General features: G+C 44.5%; 1 protein-coding gene across 2 annotated transcripts in view; it reads left to right on the top strand.

The window, feature by feature from the left end:
* The window catches only part of Rptor (regulatory associated protein of MTOR complex 1), a 329,507-nt gene that overhangs the window by 44,666 nt on the left and 263,459 nt on the right, over positions 1-21,382 (top strand). For both annotated transcript variants that reach the window (XM_078041465.1, XM_005332637.5), the window contains exon 2: positions 17,916-18,018. In XM_078041465.1, coding sequence (XP_077897591.1) covers positions 17,916-18,018 — 103 coding nt within the window. The remainder of the gene's footprint in view (positions 1-17,915; positions 18,019-21,382) is intronic.

Genomic DNA, 21,382 nt, shown 5'->3' with positions numbered 1-21,382 from the left:
CTGTCTGAGCAGTGAGTGCAGCGCAGTGCAGTGCAGAGGTTGATTTCTTCTCTTAATCAACCTCGCACGCCCCTCTGTGGGAGGAGAGCTTGTTGGAGGACTGTAGGGCCTGCAGAAGAGCAAAGCCCTAAGCACCACACAGGGAAGCAGCCGGTGCTGAAAAGTGAGTGTTTTAATTAAAAATATCCATCACCCAGTGGCTCTTCTTTTCCTTTATTTCTCAAGTGTGGCAAACGCTAATAAACTGTGGTTGCACTCTGGTTCTGTCGTAATTGTTGGTTGGCGAGTAGGGCTTTTTCCTCTTAGTGCTTTCAGATAAAACCCTGCAACGTCTGTCCTCATGACAACTCTCCCTTTTTTATTTTTATTTTTTTGTTACCTAATAGCAGTTTTTAAAATCATCATTATCATTATTATTTGTTCTTTTTATATACATGGCAGTAGAGTATATTTGACATATCATGCAGACATGGAGTATAACTTCCCATTCTTGTGGTTGAACACGATGTGGCGTGTGAACATAGGAAATGTATGTCCGATTCATTCTACTTTCTTTCCTATTCCCGTCCCTCCCTTTTAAATTTTGGCTTATGTATATTTCAGAAGTTAGAGATAAAAGGTTATAAGAACCTTCAGGAAATGCCTGCACTGTTGTGTGTGACTGAGAGCCAGAGATGGGGAGAGTTGGGGTGGGGAGAAAACAGCGCCTGCATCATGGGCACCCTTCCCCACTCAACCGTGCTTTGCTCCTGGGCCGATTGTTGGGTGGATTGACCACTGAATTGATCTGGAGGGAGAGGAATCCCAGAGTTGCCTGGAGACAGGGTTCCATTTTGTAATCTCAGGAAATCTCCATCAAGAGCATGTCAACTTTCTTTGCCAACATTGTTTTACTGGAATAGGCAAAAGTATTCCAGGTAATGAATGATCCCTTGTTCTTCCTTGTGTATATGCCCTTTTTGCCTTTGAAGTGGTTGTAGTAAAAAAGTTATTCAGATCAGGGGAAGGGTGTTGGAATTTATGAACATTTTTGTGTTTATTGAGTGGGTTGATTTTGGGGGGGGGTGCCTACTGCAATGTAGTAGAGGGGGTGTATATTGGTTTTTTGATCTTGTGGAAATTGACCTTTATATCAGTCCCCAAGTTTTATTTTAAAACATTTTATTTTATTAGGTAGAAGAAAAGTCAAAGCACAAGAAATAGAAGTCCAATCTTTTAGTATAACCCCAGGGCTCCTCACTGAGAGCACAGACTGCTGCTTCTGAGGTGGTGGGTGGTGCATTGGGCAGCAGCAGCTGGGCAGGGGTATTCCGAAGTGTGAGTACCCCCTTTGTTGCTAAGAGGTGTTGGGTTTGGTTTGGTTTCACCCTTCTCACCAGTGTTGCCAAGCTCTTTTGATTTGTCATACATGAGTTCTGGCCATTGTAGGGCAAAGAAAGATCCCCTCTACTCCCCTTGGTTTTTATGTGGGCTCTTTGGCTGAATATAGGAACCAGATTAATATAAGAGGTGATTAACAAGAGAAAAGCATAGAAATTTTATTTATTTTATATGTACCTGGGGATCTTCACAAGATTGAAGTTGGAAGAAATGACCAAAGCATGATGCTTATATACTTTTACACCCAGAACAGTAAATATGTGAAGGATTGACTGGTAGGCAGATGGCTACCTAGACTGGGGTAGTAAACTTTGGGAATGTCACTATATGAGGGAGGTAGAAGCTTGTGGAAATGAGCATTGCTTCAGAGTTTAATTTAGATTTGCTACAGCCCAGTGACTAGTCTCTGGTGATCTCTTTTCCAGTGTTGGTATGGGAGGGACATTGCTTCTGAAAAGGTCTTCATGGCTTCTGCATGGAGGGAAAGGCATACCCAGGGTCTTTCCTGCAGTTACATGTCCTGATGAGCTGGTTTAGCTTAACATAATCAATACTGCATGGGTCTGCTTTGCCTTCATGCCTTCACCATCAGACAGCTGCCCTGTGTTCAGGGTACAGGGTTTTGGGGAGATCTTGCTGGGGACTTTGTAAAATGTGATGGAATTTATCCCTATCTTTTGGACCCATGCAAGTTGAGTCTTGTTAGCTTTTCCATTGCTGTAGTTTTCATCTTACCAGGTGGAACTAGGGTGGTTAGTTTCCTGGGAGTGCTACTTAGATGGACATGTTGGGCAGACATGCACACTGGAGTGTGCTGGGAGCAGGTCATCTGGGGCAGGTATGGTGTTCGCATTTTTTCTCATTAGTATTTCCATTTTATTTTAAGGAAACCAGTTTATTCCTGCTGTGTTCTCATGCTCAAAATTTCCTATTGAAATTGGAATCAATAAGTAGGGGATTGACCTATCAGCACCTTTGAATGTTAAAAACTTAAGAAAAGTCTGCTTGTTTTCTTAGTTAAATCTATTATAGTATTCTGTTCTTGAGTTTTCCTTCTCTGCTCTTCAGAGGTGCCTCAGAAGTTGGCAGGTGCCCTGAGGCTCCATTTCCCCTGGTTCCTCAGGCAGGCATCATAGAGCTCCAACTTCTTGTTTCAGATGTCTTAGTAGCTAGTTCTCCAGGATTGTGGGCGTGGGTAAGAGCGTTATGTATGCATGAGTTCATGGCTGATGCTAGGGCCATTTGAGCAATTCTCTGTTGGGATGAGAAGGATGTCCATCTGACATTTTAAAATTTCTAAAGTTGTGTAACTTTTTCCTTTTATTCTTTTATCCTTTAGGATGGTGTTATGGTGTCTGTATTTGGGATCTCTGGCTGAGTGAGGAAGCATTTTGGAGGAAAGCCCCATGGTATTTTAATCCTAATGGTGCTGATTCTGTTATGTAATTTACATGAACTCAGAGGTTGGCCTGAGAGTTATGGAGTGCAACAGGGATCTGGCCCATGTCACAGGTTTACCAAAGCAAAGGGAAGTTTACTTTTTTTTTTTTAACTTGAAAATTTTGCGGTAGTTTCTTGGGCTGTCCATCCAGCGACTATGCCAGGCTTATGCTTTGCACCTGCTCCTTTCCCCACTTGTATGGGTTTCCCTGATGTGCAGTGAAAAGTAGGAACCACTGTGGAGGTTGGATTTGTGGTCTGCCTCCCTCATCACCCTGTTTTTGTGAAGAAAATATTTCATTCAACAAGAATAATTTCACTTTTATTTACACAATATGACCTATGAACTTTGTTGAGTAAAATTGAAAATAATTTAAAATCTAGTTTTTCTTAGAATCTATAAGGGATGGCAAAAGAGCAAGAGCTCAGGGCGAGGAGCATTCACCATAGGTAGTTGTTAGCCTGAGAGCATCAGCTCTAGTGGAAGGCTCAGCCTGTAATCAAGTACTAACAGGCACTGAGTGTTGGGACTGGTGGAAAGGTATGTTTTTGACCCAGTGCTGTCTGTCAGGCAGCTTGTAATTGGTGGTGGCTGGTGCATCCCCTGGGTTAAAAAGGGAATGATGGGGAGAAAGTTGGTTACCATCTGGTTGTGCAGATGTGGAGCTGTGTTGAATCCCTCAGGCTCCCCCTGCTTTGATGATTCAGCAGAGGCTGTGCTAGACTCACCATGGGTACTCATGGCTGAGGTGTACTGCAGTGAAAGAACACGGAAGCAAACAAGTCAAGGGAACAGTGGTGTGGGCTGAGGTCTGTAGGATGCTAGGCACAAAGTTCCAAGTGCCCTCTCCTAGGGAATTCCACCAGACAGGCTTAATTCCTCTGGAACAAGTTAGGGCAGCATATATGACGTGTTGCCAACCAAGTGGTTCATTAGAGACTTAGTCCCCAGTATTTCTGTTGGGTGTTGGTCTTGGGGGTACTCTCTACCTGGTAGATACCAAAACTCTAGGCTCCCAGAAGGCATGATCATATTGTTTGTACAGATGGTTGAGGCTCAGTGAGCCACTCTTATCACCAGGTGGTGGGAGCTGCCCAGAAGTCCAGGCTGCCAGCACCCAGCCCCTAGCCGAGGGTCCACTCTGCATGCAGTCTTTTCCTGGGGACAGTTTAGGTGTGCTGTGTTAGGTCCTCTCTGTGCAGGCACCCAGTTACCTTTTTCTTTTGGATTGACATCTCTTTCTAAAATACAGAGAATGGGAAAACTAAAGGGTAAAAGACAAAAGAGCAAATACTGACACATGTATCACTGCTTGAAGTTTCCAACTGACCTGTGACACGTGATGTAGGTGTAGTCACCAAGGGTGAGTGGAAGGTAAGTGGGGAGAAGAAAGACTTACTTCTTTAGAATTGTATGTTAAATATGGGTAGAAACTGAACTTTCCTGAGCTTTGCTGTATACATACTAAATGCTGGTAGAGTTGCTTTCGTGAGAACATCCTTGAATTGTAATTAAATATTAAGTACCTATAAAATGTATTTGTATTGCAAAAGTGGTTAAAGTAGTTTTCTTAGTCTTCATAAATTTGGATAATATTATTAAGCAAAATAATAGGCTAGTCTTTAGATGGAAGAGACAAAGAAGGAAAAAATTGTCTCTGGAACAGAGTAGCTAATGACACTGTTCCCTGTTATTCTGAAAGGTAAATTCCTGTGGTGTTGGCTGAATTCCTCATGGCCATCTGTGTAGCGCATGGTCCATTGCAAACAGGAACATCTGCACGCCTAGGTGAATGCAGGTGGTGGGTGACGCCATCGAGAGCTCCTTAGGTGTCAATTCTCCCTAGGTCCAGCTGGGCTTCAGTCAGCTTCTGAAGGCAGATGGGCCCATTCCTAGGGTGGGGCAAAGAGAAACATGAATTTAGTGGACTTTTAAAAAAATGAACTTGAGTACAACATTGTAAGTAATAGTTAATCCATGTGTTGTGGTCCATATTTCATCCAGGCTCTCAGATACCTGGAGCTAAGGATTTAAGGGTAGGTTTTCAGTTAGGCAAGACTGAGTACTCTTCTGTTTTAAATGAACTGCTTAAGATGATTGCAGATTTTACAGTATGCAAAATGATGGAGACCCCATATACCTTTACCCCGTTTCCTCCAGTGCTGATATCTTGAAAAACTCTGCTGTAGCATCACAGCTCAGATTTTGGCATCCATGCAGAATGTTCCACCAACACAGATCCCTCCTTGCCTTCTGATAGATGCCGCTCCCAGCCCCCCAAATCACTAGAAGTCCTCTGTTTCTATAGCTTTGTCATATCAAGAGTGTCTTATAAATGGAATCATATCATACATATGGGACTGGCTCTGTTCCCACTCAGCATGATTCTCTGGACAGCCGTCTAAATTGTGAGTGGAGGTTACTTATCCCATTTTGTTTCTGGGTGGTGTTTAGAGGTGTGGATGGAGCACACTTGTGAAGCACTACTTGCTAAAGGACATCTGGGTTGGTTCCATCATGAATAAAGCTGCCATGATCATTTATACACTTTTTTTTTTCTGAACATGAGTTTCCATTTTTTTAAGATAAATGCCCAGGAGTGCATTTGCTGGGTCATGTACTGCATGTTTGTTTTTCTAAGAAACTGCAGAACTGCTTTTCACAGCAGCTGTACTTTTGTGGGACACATGGTCTGCTGATATTTCCTTGCAGTATATGGCTTGTCAAAATGGAATTAAGGGCTGGAATTGTGGCTCAGCGATAGAGCGCTCGCGGGACCTGGGTTTGATCCTCAGTACCTCATAAAAATAAAGAGATTGTGTTGTGTCCATCTATACCCCAAAAATGAATATTAAAAAAAAAAAGGAATTGAGTTTTGGTGTATGTATATTCTTCAAGGGGGTCATGTTTCCAGAATCCTCTCTCAAAAGATGGTTGCAGTTCATGCTGTGTGTACAGGAGTGCTTGAGATTCTCCTCTGCCCGCATCCCTGCCAGCGTCAGGTGCGTGGGGCTCCTCTGGCTGCCCTGAATGAGTTTGTTGCTGCAGGTTTGCATGTGCATCTTGCCATTTTAGGTTTTCCTTTGGAATCTGCCTGTTTGTATTTTTTTTTCTTTTTCTATTGACTTTGATTTTTCCCTTAATTTTTCTTTTTCCTCCTTTTTTAAACAAGCAGATGCTAATAATTTGGACAAGTGCATGGTAAATGTTTCCTGGCTCTGCATGAGTGTGTGTCTTGTGCTCCTCAATCTTGTGGAAGCATTATGTTTTGTTGTCATAAACCTTACCATGTTTTGGGCCCCAAGCATAGAATGCTTTCAGAATGTTGGATATGTGGGGCTCTCCGGCCTCAGGTGCTCAGAGATCTTTACTGGTAGCAGACCAGAACATGAGCGGCATTATAGAAATGACGTGCTTTGTCCAGAATTTGTGGCAGATGTTCTACATTTAATGGTTTTCCTTTTGTGGAGGGGTGGATTCCCAGAAAGAGACTACTGGACTCATGACCACCTGTGACTGGAAGCTTCCAGATGAACTAGTGTTAAGCCAGAAATCACTGGTGATGTCTTTTAAGGAGGTGTGTATATAAATAATTTGATTAAATTTAAAATAAAAATTTTAAGAGATGTCATTATAGGCCAGTAGTAATAGACTTTAAAAGAAGTCAAAGTTAAAATTGGTACCTTAAAAGTAACATTGAGGCAAGTGAAAAGCATAGCTAGTGGTTCAGAACATGTTTCGTTGTTGCAGCTATCTTGCCCTGGGAACCACATCGGGGGTCCTGGGTGTGGCAGTCAGGGAGAGTGATGGGGTTTTCTTGTCTTTGGCTTCTGGGCCTATGCTCATAAATTGATTTTCTTGACAGGTGTGGTGGCATTCGCTTGTAACCCCAGTACTCAGAGGCTAAGGCTGGAGGGTCACAGGTTTAAGGCCAGCATTAGCAAATTGGGGAAACCCTGTCTCAAAAATAAATAAATGAAAAGGGCCAGGGAATCTAGCTCGGTGGTAGAGCATCCTGGGCTCCGGCCCTAGCTCTACCCCCTCCCGCAAGTGGCTTTTCTCTTTGTTTGCTTACTGTCCTTCCTCATCTTCCTCATTTGTTCTTCCTTCTTTATCTCTTCACCTTTACTCCTCCCCTCCTCTGCATTCCCTGCTGCCTCTGCCTCTCTTCCTCCTCCCCTCCTCTACTGCCTTCCCTCTGCAGCCTGTTTCTTCTTCTTGCCTCCCCCCCCTTCTCACCCTCCATCTCTTCCTCCTCCTCCATCTCCTTCTCACCCATCTCTGCCACCTTCCCTTCTCTTCCGGCTCTCTTCTGCCTCCACCTCCCTCCTTCTTCTGCCCCCTGCCTCCCTCCATCTCCTCCCCTCCTTGCCCATCTCCTCCTTCTCCACCGCCTATTTGTTCAGTTTCATCACATTTGTTATATACTCAGCCAAGCAAAATGTGAAAATATTTTACTTCCTATTCCTGGAATGTGTAGCAAAAGCTCAATTATGCAATATAATGATGGTGTAGACAGAGACATTCCTGAACGTGTTCACATAGTGTGTAATATTCTCATTACTGTCAGCTGCTGTGACTGGAGGGCTCCTTGGGCTTTGATTGCCTGTCTGCTAATGCAGAGGTGATGAGGCCAGTCAGGTAATGGTGCCGGGCAGGGCTCTGTTCACTATGTCCTCTGGAGGTGTCACATGGCGACTTTGCTTAGGAAGGAGCAGAGGTTGAGGGCTGAATGGCACTGTTTGGTGATGGCCCTTGTTGGACTGCTCCCCATGATGGGAGCGAATGTGCAGGGAAACTTCCAGATGTGGTCCTTCTGCAGAGCCTGGCTTGACCTCCGTGAGAGTGGCTCACTGAAAGAGAAGGCCAGTGGTACAGATACTTTTTTTGAAGGAAAGAAAGCCTGGACACTTCTTCCACCCAAGGCACCATCATGCTCCATGTCAGTTTAGCAAGAGTGGCAGCAAATGTGGCCAGCGTCTGGATATCGTTGCTCCTCTGGTTTTCCGACTGGGTTTTCAAGTGGCGTAGGTGTACTTGCAGTCTGTTGAGTAACAGTTTTTAGAACTTGTCCTTTCTTAGAAACTTGCATGCTTTTAATTACTTGGAAACTAGTCTCAAGCAATAGAGTGCGTTTTACTTGGATTCTTGTTGTGGTTGGTTTTGTTTTTGGCAATGTGGATTGCTTCCCGGTATTCACTCGGGAAAAAATTCCCTACAACCAGAAGAGTTGAGAATATCTCTTGCCCTCTGCCTAACCTGACAATGCCTACACTTTGCGCCATCTCACTTATTTTTTTTGACTGTGTTTCTTTTTTTTAAATATTTATCTTTTAGGTGTAGATGGACACAACACAATACTTTTATTTTAATGAGGTGCTGAGGATCAAACTCAGGCCCTGCCGGTGCTAGGCAAGTGCTCTACCACTGAGCCACAGTATTTTGTTGTTTGATTTTGAGTCATTTGAAATAGTGCACATTCTGACCTTCTTCCTGCATACATTTGCAGTCTCCTAAGTATAAGGAAGGACAGAGGCTGATGGCCCTTGTTGGGCTGCTCCCCCTGAGGGGGTGAATGTTCAGGGAAACTTGCAGATGTGCTCCTCAGCAGAACCTGGGGTGACTTCCACCAGAGCAGCTCACAAAAAGAGAAGGCCCTACTCCCATGGGATCTCGGCACCCACCTCATGCCCAGGAACACTGGCAGTGTCCACCCCATCATCTCCATTTGCTCTCTGCCTGCAGTGCCAATGGCATCTTTGATAGCTTTTTTTTTTTTTTAAATTAACCAAGATGTGCTCATTATCGTTGTTTGTGTAGTCTTTTCCAAATTAGGAACCTGTTTTTTTAAGTGACATTGACTTCTTGGGGGCTGGTTTTACAACAGTGTCCTGCTGAAGCCGCCTGCCTTGGTGGTGTGTTTGAATTTTTTCTTATTCCCGCATATCCTGTAAACTGGGAGCTCAGCCTGAGGTGTAACCAGACCACAGTAAGCCTTTTTGACAGGAATGCACCTAAGTTTGGTGATTCTCACTCCTCTTTACACCAGGAACTGTTCAATTTTTAACTTAAAAAAGAAAAATTTGCTATCATCTTAAAATAGGGCAGGTTTTAAAATGAAGTTTAATTTGACTCTATCTTTGTGCTAACTGACTATTTGTGTGTTGGATTCTAGGTTAGAAACCTGGTTTGCTTGGCCTCTGTGTGGAGGTATTTGAAGCCATTCTGAATCCCAGCCTTTTCTTTATGACTATAGTAATCACATGACTCTAGTGAGCTACCTTGGGCATGTAGCTTATAAAGAAAATGGGTTTATTATCTGGAGGTTGCAGTCCAAGTTCAGGTGGCCTGATGCTTTGGACCTGTGATGAGATTGCCAGATGGTAATGGTCGGTGGGTTGGTGGTGTAAGCAAAGCATTCATATCACAGCTAGGAGCCGAGAGAAGCAGGACAGAGGCCCCTTCAGGGCATGCCCCCACACCCCCACTGCCCCGGGCGTTTGTCAGGCCCTGCCTCTTAAAGAACCATGCATCTTCTGGCACCTCTACCTTGATGCAAGCCTTTAACCTGTGAGTTTTTTGGGGTCATTCAACCTTGAAACTATAGTAACTGAATTTTTCTTTGAAGCCCATGTCTTGTTATAGTTTAAAGTAAAGTATCAGTACTTTTCTTTGAACTTTCAATTGAAGCTGATTTGAAAATCATTTGTCAAATATGTAGGTCCATATGTGGGTGGAAATTTTAAGGGGTAATAATATATGTGAATATGAATGTGTATGAGCATGTATGTGTATATTTATACAAAATGTCCCAGAGCTCTCCGTCTACCAGTGTCAGCACAGGGGCAGTGCCAGGGCCCTCTGTGGGCACATTGCCTCTAAGAAGAAGGCCATGTCTGTGGTCTGGGAGTCTAGCTTCTGAATTTGCTCTGCTCAGAGCACCCTGGTCCCCTGCCAGCCTCTGCTCTTGGTACGCTGTTCTGCCCATTGCTGCTCATTTACCCGTGAATTCTCTCCCCACACTCAAGTGTCGCTCTTCCTTGCAACATGTTCCCTAGTTCTGTCAGACAAGGTTAGCTTTGAGCCTTTCCTTTGGGTCTCATTGGACTTTGCACATTTCTGGAGGGAAATCCAGTGTATGTCTATCCTTGTCTGAAATGGACAGGACAGTGTCTCGTTCATCCCGGCATCCATGGGACCTGGGGCTGTTGCTGATGCAGTCATAGGCATTTGATGAAGACATTTGAAATGAATACTCAGAATCCCTCAGCCTTATTCAGTTATGTGCAGGTCCATGCCATTTAATATGTCTTATAGCTGTGTAGAGATACACTTCACAACCCACAGAATGTACCTGTTCACCACACGAGTTTAACAACAGTTGTGCAACCTGAAAGCAGGTTTTTGTAGGCTGTTTAGCTTTCTGTTCTAAACACTACCTTTAACAAGCCATTTGATTATGTCCTGCGGGCATTACAAGAATAGGCAAATAGGCTCCCCATTCCTTGCTTGCCACTGTGAGTGGACTGGCAGTGCAGGGTGGAGGCAATTCATTTAAAGACCCTGGGCGAGTCACCCAGGTAGGGACACAGCATCATTGTCACTACAGAACCACCAAAGTGTATTTGGCATAGAAATCCATTAAGAAGATAATTTCTTGGCATTTGTTTAAATGGTTATGCTCTCTCTAGTAAGTCCCTTCCCTGTAAAAACCCAGCACCTTTAAAGTAAGCTCTTCCTGATTCCTTTTTTTGAAACTTTGTATATGTACTTCTTTATTCAACTTTTAGAAACCTCAACTTCTCAAAGGTCTCCCATATTGGAGGAAACTCCTGAGCAATTTGTGACAAACATGTTTGAGATGGCAGCAGTGGCTGAGGCTTCCTGACTTGGATGTTGAAAATTTGCCTATTGTCCTTTTCTTTCTAGTAGGCTGTTTTACAGGTAGAGGTAGATTTTAAACTAGTGAAATATAGACAGAATTTGGCCTAAAGAAAAGCACACTTAAACCTAAGTTTTGGTGCTGGCTCAATGTGACAGACTGAACTCATAAATTCCAGAATCTCTTTCCCTCATTTCCAGTTCCCATTGAAAGGAACAAGGGAATATAAAAAACAGGGACTTTCCCAAGCCAATATACCGAGTTGCTGCTGGCAAGGCCATCTTGTTTTGTGTTACAGGTTTTGTTACAGAAATTCAGTTTGATGTCTTCCTGCCAGACCTGTTGTTCCCGCCTGTCTGACAGGCTTTGGGGTGGGAGTCGGGGCAGACTAGTTTTCCCTTTTTGTGAGGCACCTTGATTATCTGCCTCCCCTCCCCTCCTCTCCCCTCCCCTCCCCTCCCCTCCCCTCCCCTCTCCTCCCCTCTTCTCTCCTCTCCTCTCGCTGTATGTTCTAGTTTCTGACTTTCTTTATAAATTATGCATTTGTGTAGCCTCAGCTCTGCTCAGTTTTTCTTGATGCTCCGAATCCTAATGAAGGCTCCTGGGAGTGGGAGGCTTTGTCCTCAGACAAGCAGGGGCACAGTGCGTGTTGTGACATGGGTAGCCAGCCCTGGCTTGCTGTCTGTTCCCCACACTCATTTGTCTGTGTGGGCCACACTCAACACAGGGACAGACCATCTGATGGGTAGGCTGAAGTGCTCATGGTTTCTTCTCCTGTATGGCACTAAGTCAACGGTCGTGGCACGTCGCCTGTGGTTTTTGAGTTTGGTTGTGCCACCAGTTTACCTGTATCTTAAAAAAAAAAAAAAAAAGAAAAGAAAAAAAAGAAAAAGAGACTCCCTCATCAGTTAAGTAAGATGATGCCAATGAAGATATCCCTTGTGATTTGGTGTCAGTGAAGATATCCCTTGTGATTTGGTGCTAGTGAAGATCTCCCTTGAGATTTGGTTTGCATTCTTCTGATGATGAGAGGCATTGTTCCATGTCTAACTGGGGAGGTGGCCTGCACCTGGGGTGTAAGGCCTTCATGTGGGGTGGTTTATGCAGTTCTGAAAGCACAGCACCCTGAGTCCTGACCTGCTTGCTCAGCTCATCCGGGCAGCGTGTGGCTGGGTGGGGCAGAGGCAGGGTCCCTGTGCCTTTCGTCAATGTGGTGCTTCTGAACTCTGGGCTGCTCCAGAGCTGCCTGGGTGTCTTAAGAAAAAAATTGACTTTCAGAACACATCTGGCACCAGAGGACTCAAGGGAAAGTGCCCTGGCTTCTCGGACCCTGCTGCCCACTGGGGCTCCCTCTCCCGTGATTCCAGGGTGCCCTCAAGATCTTTGGGGCCCAGAATCTTAGGGAGTCTGTCTATCCTCCAAGGGGACTGCCAGAGGGACCATGGCCAGGGGTCCAGCTGTGAGGCAGCACTCCCAAGACCCACAAGCCCTGGACACCTAGGGGCTCAACTTGACCTTCTTCACACTTGCTTGAGAGAGAGAGTTAACCACACCTCAGTGATGGCTTGAAGTTTTATCACTTCTTAGAATGATATTTTTTTCAAATTCAAAATTAACTTTTTGGAATACTAAGTATATCATCTTAAATCATGTTGCATCAGAGAAGTGTTTTAAAGTCCAAAATGGTTATTTTAAATGCTATTCAGTTTGGAGTACATTAAATTTGATAGCCTTTACATGAAAAAGTCTATGACTATATTATTAAAAATCATTCATCTAGAAGTTTGGTCACAGAGACAAAAATAAAATATCAGAAAGACATTTTAGGTAAAGCTAAGAACTTAAAACTTAGCACTTTCTGATGACTTGGGAGTCTGAGGCAGGAAGATTCCAAGTTTGAGGCCAGCCTTAGCAACTTAGTGAGACCTTGTTTCAGAATGAAAAATGAAAAGGGCTGAGGAGGTAGCTGAGGGGTAGAGTGCCCTGAAGTTCAATTCCTAGTAACAATTAGGAACCAACCCCCATGTTATAAATTATGCAGCATGGTTAAAATTCATAGAGGAATCAGATATATTTGATTGGTTTAAAGATAGTTAGCAGTACTCTGCCGCAGTCTGGCTGGGCACAAATCACGAGCTGCTCAAGAGGAACAAACTTTTTTTCTGAACTCCACCAGCACACTCCACACACGCTCCCCAGGAACTCTCCTGAATGCCACAGGCTCCTCCAGGAATCACCAACCAGAAATCCCTCCTCCAGCACTTCCCTAACCAATGCGAACTCTTTAGGAATCCCCGTGAGAGCTCAACGGGAACTCAATGGGAACTCCAAGAGAACGCAAAAGTCATCATCTTAATGGCTCGCTGGCGTCGCCTCTCAACCACTACTTTTGGCAAAAATGCCATGCATCATCCCGACTCGGCTGTGGCCCTCAACAGTACTCCTGCCCAGTTTTGGATTAAGCTGCTAACTAGTTGTTTGAATAAACAGGTGTTTCTAGTTTCTGTGCCAGTGTGTTCTTGCAGTTTTTTTCTTGTTTTTGTAAGGAGTATGGTGAAGGAAATTGGGGTCGGTGGGTGTTGTGTAAGCAAGCGTGTGTCAGATTGGTTTCTTCCTGGTCTTCTGTCTATCTTGTGCAGTGCCGCAGTCTGGTTGGGCACAAATCAGGAGCCACTCAAGCAGGAACAAACTTTATTTCCGAACTCACACGAATGCCACCCACACGGCCCTTCCAGGAACACCACACACTAACTGGAACTCCCTGCACTGGAACCTCACCAACCAATGGGAACTCCCAGGAATCCTGGTGAGAACACCAAAGTAGCAGGGCGTCCCAGCTGGACAGCAGGGGTCTATATACAATTGAATACACAGCCTGTTTCAATCCACCATCATCTTAATGGCTCACCTCTCAACCATTACTTCTGGCAAAATGCCAGGGGCCATTCTGACTCAGCCTTGGCTCTCAACAGTGCAGCTCACCTCACACTCTGCAGGCCAGGCCCTTCCTCTGCTCACTTTTAGGGCAATGAATGAGAAACTGTTGCTCTAAGTGCCTTTGGTGAGCAAAGATGTCCTGTTGCCAGGCACACGGAGGCGAGGCCCTGAGCGTCTCATGGGGCTCAAGTGACTGCTGGGCCTCCACTAATGTTTTGAGCGTCAGAGAATTTTTGTAATTAACTTAGAGCTTACTTATTTACTCAGAAATGTTTTGTTTGAATCAGAAATGTTGTCAGTGCCTCACCAGGACCCTGAATGTCCTTGCCCCACTACTATATCCCCAAATAGCAAATGACTGAGTAGGCGCCAGCCCAATGACTCTCCCCCTTCTTCCTGTGGTGCATAGGATGTTGTCTTTGCACATTAAGAACAAAATGAGAAACCAGTTGGGAACTAGTTTAGCTGGTGAAGCAGATGGTCTACAGCAGATCCTTATCTGTGGGGACATATTCCAAGACCCCAGTGAATGCTGAGACCCTGGGTAGCACCGAGCTGTAGCTGTAGTGTGTCTTTTCCTTTGTCCATATGTCTGTGATGAGGATTGATTTATAAATCAGGTGTAATAAGATGTTAACAAGAGCAACTAGTGTGTTAGCTTTTCATTTCTGTGATCATAAGACCCAACAAGAACAACCTGGAGAAGGACAAATTTATTTTGGCTTATGATTTCAGAGATCTCAGTCCATGGTCAGCTAGCTCCATTGCTCTGGGCCAGAGGTGAGGCAGAACATCATGGCAGAAGGGTATGGTGGAGGAAAACTGCTCAGCTTGGAAGGGTGGGGAAGAAGCTAGGGACCAGATGATTCCCAAGGGCAGGTCCTCAGTGACCTACTTTCCCAGCCACACCCCACTTGCTTACAGTTACCATCAGTAACCCATTCAAATTATTAATCCATCAAATGGTGAGGTTACAGGTCTTGTAATCTAATCATTTCACCTGGTTCCCAAGTAGCTTCTCATAACAACTAATAATAAAATAGAACATTTAGAGTAGTTTATTACAATAAAAGTTATAGGCATGTTGCCCCACCCCTCAATTTTTTAAATTTTAATCTTTCACTTAAAGGAAGCATCTCATTTCTTCTCTTTGGTACATCTGAATTGCCAGCATCTCTCCCGTTGTGTTCTGAGGCTGCTGTTAGTAAAACAAGGGTTCCTTGAACACAAGCACAGCAGTGCTGAGACAGTTGATCTGATGCCCAGAACAGCTACTAAATGACTAATGGGTGGGTAACATATACCAGGTGGATAACATCCTGATTCACAGGATGGAGATTTCATCATGATGCTCAGAATAGTCAGCAGTGCATAACTCATGATCAATTTCTGGAATTTTCTACATACTATATCTGACTGCAATTGACCTCGGTTAATGGAAACTGCAGACAAGGGGATCGCTTGTGTTTTGAATATTTGAGAACCTGAGCCATGACGGTGGTTTTCTCTGTGGAGGCCTGTGAGGACCGTGAGTAAAGCCAGCACTTTCTCAGGAAGCAGCTTGGCACCTGCTCCAGGGCTTGGCTCGGTGCCTTGCTGGGACCTGGTGGTTCCATGTTATGGTGGGTGGGAGGCACTCCCATGGCTTGAGACTGGCAGGCAGACGGGTGCTAGTGGTTGTCCACTGTGACTGCAGCAAAATTGAGAAAATTTCCATGAAATTTCCATTTTAGGTATTTAGGGAGCTTATCCTCAAAGTTTGAGTTTACTGTAAAATAAGTGATCAGCTCCATGGAGTTATTGACACTAATCACTTAAGTATTGGAAGACAACTAAGAAATGTAGTCACTGTTATTTTCTCTGAATTTCAGCCCCTTCAGGCAGTGGGCCAAGGGACCACTTATCTCTTCATAGTGAGAAGACCCTGGTTTGGTTCTGTGGGAAGATGCTGTTCTCCAGTCTTGCTGGCAGTGCGGCAGCTCCTGTGCAAAGGGAGTGCTGGGAGAGGAAGGACAAAGGTGCTTCCTTTTCCCACAGAACTTCAGTATCCTGCTGGACTGTGGAAGCATACCTGAATGTGACCAAGGGCATCCTTGTTCTTAGCGGCCCAGTGTTGTTACAATCAAGGGCAACGATCTCCCTGCCATCCTGTTGTAATTTTTAGTAGCATTGTTCTAGAAATTCTGAACAACACGGTGAGACCTAAAACAGAATGACGAATGACTTGTTGGCATGAGGCAGAGCCCTCACTATTCACTTCCAAACCTAAAGAGAACTGCTGCAGAACAGACAAGTGATTAAGCATTTAGCCAAGTGCATAGAGGCCATCCCTGTGTCAACAGGAAGTGGTTTCAGAGAAGTACATGCCTGTTCCTGGGTCTGGTGAAATGTCAGGGGATAATCTTAGCATGTGCAGGATTTCTTGGTGAGGAAAACTAAAAACATTGCTGAAAAAGTTAAAAGGAGACATAAATGGGGAAACATGCTGTGTCTTCTTCAGGAGAATATTATGAAGATTTCACTTACCAAATTGATTTAAATACTTAGTGCTATTTTAATCACAACCTCAGTGTGATTAAAAATCAAATAATTGATTAATTAGGAAAAAAGGATGAAGATAAAATGGGCTAAGTAAGATTTTAAAATATATTTTAAGCAAGAAAAACTGACCCTTGCAAGTTATTATGAAATTTGAAGCTAAATTGTTTAAACAAGCAGCTCAAGCTAGAAGAACTGGCTGGTGGGGCAGGAGGTGTGGGGTGTGGGGTTAGTGGGTAAATTCGGTTGCCCAGTATAGACTTTGGTTTGTGTAAGAATTAATGTACACTGAAGGCCCACAAACTGAGTTAGGGGGAGAGTGCTTAGGGGAATTGGCACAATTGGCCAGAGTTTTGAAAGATAGTTAATCCTCATTGTATCATGTATCGGTATAACACCCAGAGGGAATAATAATCCAGTGTAAAACACTAGCTGTGTGTGTGGCTTAGTGGCTACACAGGCATATGCATGTGAAGCCCTTGGTTCTATCCTTAACACAGAAAAATAAACAAAACACTAGGACAAAGACCTGTGTGCCTGACCTGTGCCAGGTTTGTGCTTAGGCACATTGGTGGGAGTCCGCCATGAGCCTGGGACCATGGAGCATAGGTGGGCTTGGCACTGGGGGAAGGCACTGCTGGAGGGGGCTTAAGGAGGCTGAGACCCCAGGAGAGACGGGGCCAGGTGAGGCAGGGGACGGGGGAGCCCAGCAGAGACGGCTGAATGGCCTGGAGGACATGGAGGGACCAAAGGCACCGCTACCCTGGATGGAGAGCTGAGCTGTAGCAGCAGGACATGCAGCTCCCAAGTAGCTCCAGGACAGCTTTAAACAGGTGGAGGGACCATGTAAGCCTGACTCCACTGCACTGTGTCAAGGGATGGGCGCGTGTGTGTACATGTGCACACTTACACATGCATACGAGTTGGTAGTGTATTGGAAAGAAGTGAGACATTCAGGTGGTAGGCTGAGTGTGAGGTACTGGTGACTGGAGGAGGAAGGGCTGGTGCCCGGCTCATGGCCCTTCCCTGGGCACTGTGAGTGGTACCTCCAGCCCTTTATCTCTGGTATTTTTCTCTCTTTGATTTACTGATGTATTCCCTAGCCCCTGTAAATAGTGACTGAGCCCTGGTAGGTGCTCATTATGTATTGACTAAGTGAGCAGGTGAAGGATGCCTTCCCCTTGTTTTGGGCTTAAGCAGCTGGTGGGTGGGGCTGTTTCCTATTACTGGAGCACTGGAAAAGGAGCATGTATGGAGGAAGACACAGAAAGTGATGGCCTGGGGTGTCCCATGGAGGAAGGTGTAGCCTTCCCTTTCTGTGTCATGTGCATGTGAAAACTAATCAGAGAAAGTCAGGATGACAGTAAGAGAGTGGCCATATCAATGTGAATGGACAATTTACAAAAGGTGAGAGATACAGATAGTAAAAACATACTTGAAGAAATATTCACCTTCACAATATGGAAGAGTGAAACTAAATCCACAGGATGGTTTTCCTCGTGAAATGGTAAATAATTGTAAATAATAATTTGTGCAATTTTGCAAGGGATCTGGCAGAACCCACCAAGTGCTTTAAGCTGTTATGTCTTCTGATCAGATCTGTTTCTGGAGATTCATGGTAAGGAAACTGAGAACAGCTGCTCCTGCCACAGTAGCTGGAGGCTTGGGTGCGGGGGAGGGGTGAGTAGGCTAGGCAGCCCCCGAGTCCTTGTTGATGTGTTTCTGTTGTGCTTCCAGATGAAGACAGTCAGCGTGGCCTTAGTTCTGTGCCTGAATGTCGGTGTGGACCCTCCTGACGTGGTGAAGACCACGCCTTGTGCCCGCTTAGAGTGCTGGATCGGTAAGTTCCAGTCTTCCTTGTGTTGCTGGGTAAATCCCAGGATTTTCTTTCTTTTCAGAGTTATGTAATCTCTAAGTGATTTTAGATGCATTCACTTTTATTTTGTAGCAGAGAAAGTGTTTTCAAGGAAAATTGATAAAATAATGATTATTTTCCCTTTAAATTTGCTCTGCATTTGGCACACAAAATAGCTACATACATTTTTTAAAAATTGAATGATGATACAGCTTGTATTTACCGAAAAAGCAAATTGAGCCATTTTCAGCAAAGAATCACATGAAACACTGTAGCTCACCATTGCTGGTATCTGCTGAGTGCTCATGGTGTGAACTGTTTTAATCTCCCCAACCCTATGTGGTAGGTTCTATCACTGAGCTCCAGTTCAGAGATGAGGAAGAGGATACATAGAGATGAGAGTTTGTTCAAAGTTGTCCTGTGCGTAAGTGGCAGAGCTGGGATTGGAACCCATACAAAGTCTAGAGACGGTTCGTTTTTTGTTTTCTTTTGTGGTATAAAGCATGCATACTGTGAAGCACTATCCCAGCCTTGTTGAAGTATGGGGTCCATGGCACAGGCACATTCCACGGTTGGGCAGATGTGACCACCATCCACCTCCAGAACCTTTTCACCACCCCGAGCCAAAACTGTTCCCATTACATAGTTCCCCAGCACCTCCCAACCCCAAATTCACTCTGGCTGTATAGTTGGACCACTCTAGGGACTTCAGATCAGTGTCTTCATATGATATTTGCTTCTGCTGCTGCTGCTGCTGCTGCTTCTTTTTTTTTTTTTGCTGTGTGTCCAGGGCCTTCCGCATGCAGGCAAATGCTCTTTTCCTCTGAGCTACATCCCCAGCCTGCTTATCTCACTTGGCATAGGGTCTTCAGGTTCATTCATGCCGTATCAGGTAACAGAATCTTCTTCCTAAGGCTGAATGATACTCTGTTGGTGTTTGTTGTGCCACATTTTGTTTATGCATTTATTCATCAATAGACTTTTTTTAAAAATCTTTTTTAGTTGTAGATAGACACAGCATCTTTATTTATTTATTCTTTTGTGGTGCTGTGGTGCTGAGGATCAAACCCAGTGCCTCACATGTTCTAGGCGAGTGCTCTACCACTAAGCTACAGCCCCAGCCCCATCTGGTTTCTACCTTTTAGCTTTCCTCACAATAGTGTTTAGCTATTGTGAATAACGCTGCTGTGAACATGGTGTACAGGTATCTGCTTTCAATTCTGTTGAGTTAGTCCCAGAAGTACGGTTGCTGCATCACATGGTGATTCTGTGCTTACTTTTTGAGGAGCTGCCATGCTGTTTTCCTTAGAAGCGGCGCCATTTCCATCACTTCCAGCAATGCGCAAGGGTCCCAGTTCCTCCACGTACTGTTTTGTGTTTGTGATGTAGGCATCCTAGTGGGTGTGAGGTGGTATCTCATGGAGGTTTTGATTTGCATTTGAGTGAGTGGTGATGGTGAGTATCTTTTGATGTGCTTATTGGCCATTTGGGTACTTCTCTGGAGAAATATCTATTCGGTCCTTAACCCATTTTTGAATTGGGTTTTGTTGTTTAATTGTAGGAGGTTTTTATTTTCTGGATATTAGTCCCTTGTGATTTGCACATATTTTCTTCCATCAGTGACAGTGTTTTTAACCATTACACAATGTATCCACTTTCCCCCACTTTAGTATCAGGTTTATTTGGAAACCATTTATATATAGTAAAATTCACCTTTTTGAATGTAATATATTTCTCTGAGCTTTAACAAAAACATACAGTTATGTGACAAATACTAGGTCAATGGATAGAATATTTTCATCATACTGAGAAAATTCCCTTGTGCCCTCTTTCCTTAGCTTTGGCAGCCAGCCCTGGTCTTTGTGCCTGCCTTGCCCTTTGTCAGAAGGCTGCTTCAGGGACCATGCAGTTTGCCCTTTTGAGCCTCGCTCCCTTCGCACCACAGAGTGTGTGGCAGAGCAGCCATGCTGCTGCACTGGGAGTGTGACATAGCCTGTCCTGTTTGTCCCACTTGTATGGAGATGCCACAGTTTGTTGACCTGTTCATCCGTTGATGCAGCTTTGAGTTGTTTCCAGTTCTTGGCAGTTATGAATAAAGTTTCTGAAAGTACTTAATCTTTGTATGGACTTTTTTGGGGGCAGATATTTATGATGGGATTATCAGGTCGCATGTTAAATTGTGTTCAGTTCCTTGAGAAACTGTCCAGCTGTTTTGTACTGAACCATTTTGCATTTCTGGTGTGTGTATGATTGCTCCACGTCCTCACTAGCACTCAGGAGGGTTTTGAAGAGTGAGACTGAAGATGTCTTTTCTGTTCCTGCTCCCATTTCCTATGTGGGGGCTGTGCATCCCTCGCCAAGGTCAAGTTTCCCTCTGGTGTCCCAGTCATTCTGCGCCACTACACTGGGCTCAAAGGAGTTTTGAGTTCAGGATGGCATGTGCTTTTTCTAGGCTGAAATTTTTTCATTTGTCCTTTATTAAAAAGTGGGTAGACCTGGTCCTGTGATGATGATTTTAACAATGTGGTATGAGAAATAAAGAACCCTAAAGATTCGCTTCAGCACATTTGCAGTGGTGTCTGGCAGTATGCATTTTATTTTGAAAGCAAGTTTCAAAAGTTGCAAGTAGAGTAGTGAGCAGTTTCCCTGGTTCATTTGAATAAGTTGCTGTTCTATCACCTCTGATTCTTTTTTGGTGCTAAGGATTGAACACAGGGTACTTTACCACTGAGTAAATCCCAAACCTTTTTTTTTAAATTTGTATTTTGAGACAGGATTTCACTAAGTTGTTTAGGGAGGGCCTCACTGAGTTGCTGAGGCTGGCCTTGAACTTTTGATCCTCCTTCCTCAGCCTCCCAAGTTCCTGGGATTATAGGCATGTGCCACTGTTCCTGGCTCACTTCTGAAATCTTTAATGTGTAATTCCTGCAAATGGATTTTCTTGTTCAGAATCACAGTGCAATCCTTGGGATCAAGCACTGGTGGGCGGTGGCTGCCACAGAAGCCTTGGCTTGTTTAGGCTTGCCAGTGGCCCAGTGCCATCCTTGGTAGCACAGGGGCCTGCTCAGTGTCGTGGTTGCCTTAAACATGTTCTAACCTGCAGAAGGCCTGCAGCTTTTCTTCAGCTCCCATGACAGGTATGCTTTATTTTTGTAGAATGTTTGATGTCTGCTGAGAATTCATTCTGGGCCATGTCTTTTAGAGGACCGAGAGAGCTGCTGTGTTGATGTGGTGCCCTGTTTGGAGGGTGTGGTTTTCATCTGTCCTCTCCAGTTTGCTGTAGCTCTTGGCACCTGCTGGGCTGCACTGCCTTTGGAGTGGAGCTGTGTTCCTGGATGAGTGGCCGGAG

Source organism: Ictidomys tridecemlineatus, chromosome 3 (genome assembly GCF_052094955.1).
Source record: "Ictidomys tridecemlineatus isolate mIctTri1 chromosome 3, mIctTri1.hap1, whole genome shotgun sequence".
Classification (NCBI taxonomy): domain Eukaryota; kingdom Metazoa; phylum Chordata; class Mammalia; order Rodentia; family Sciuridae; genus Ictidomys; species Ictidomys tridecemlineatus.
The sequence above is the reverse complement of the archived record's forward strand: the minus strand, read 5'-3'. Positions and strand labels throughout refer to the sequence as shown.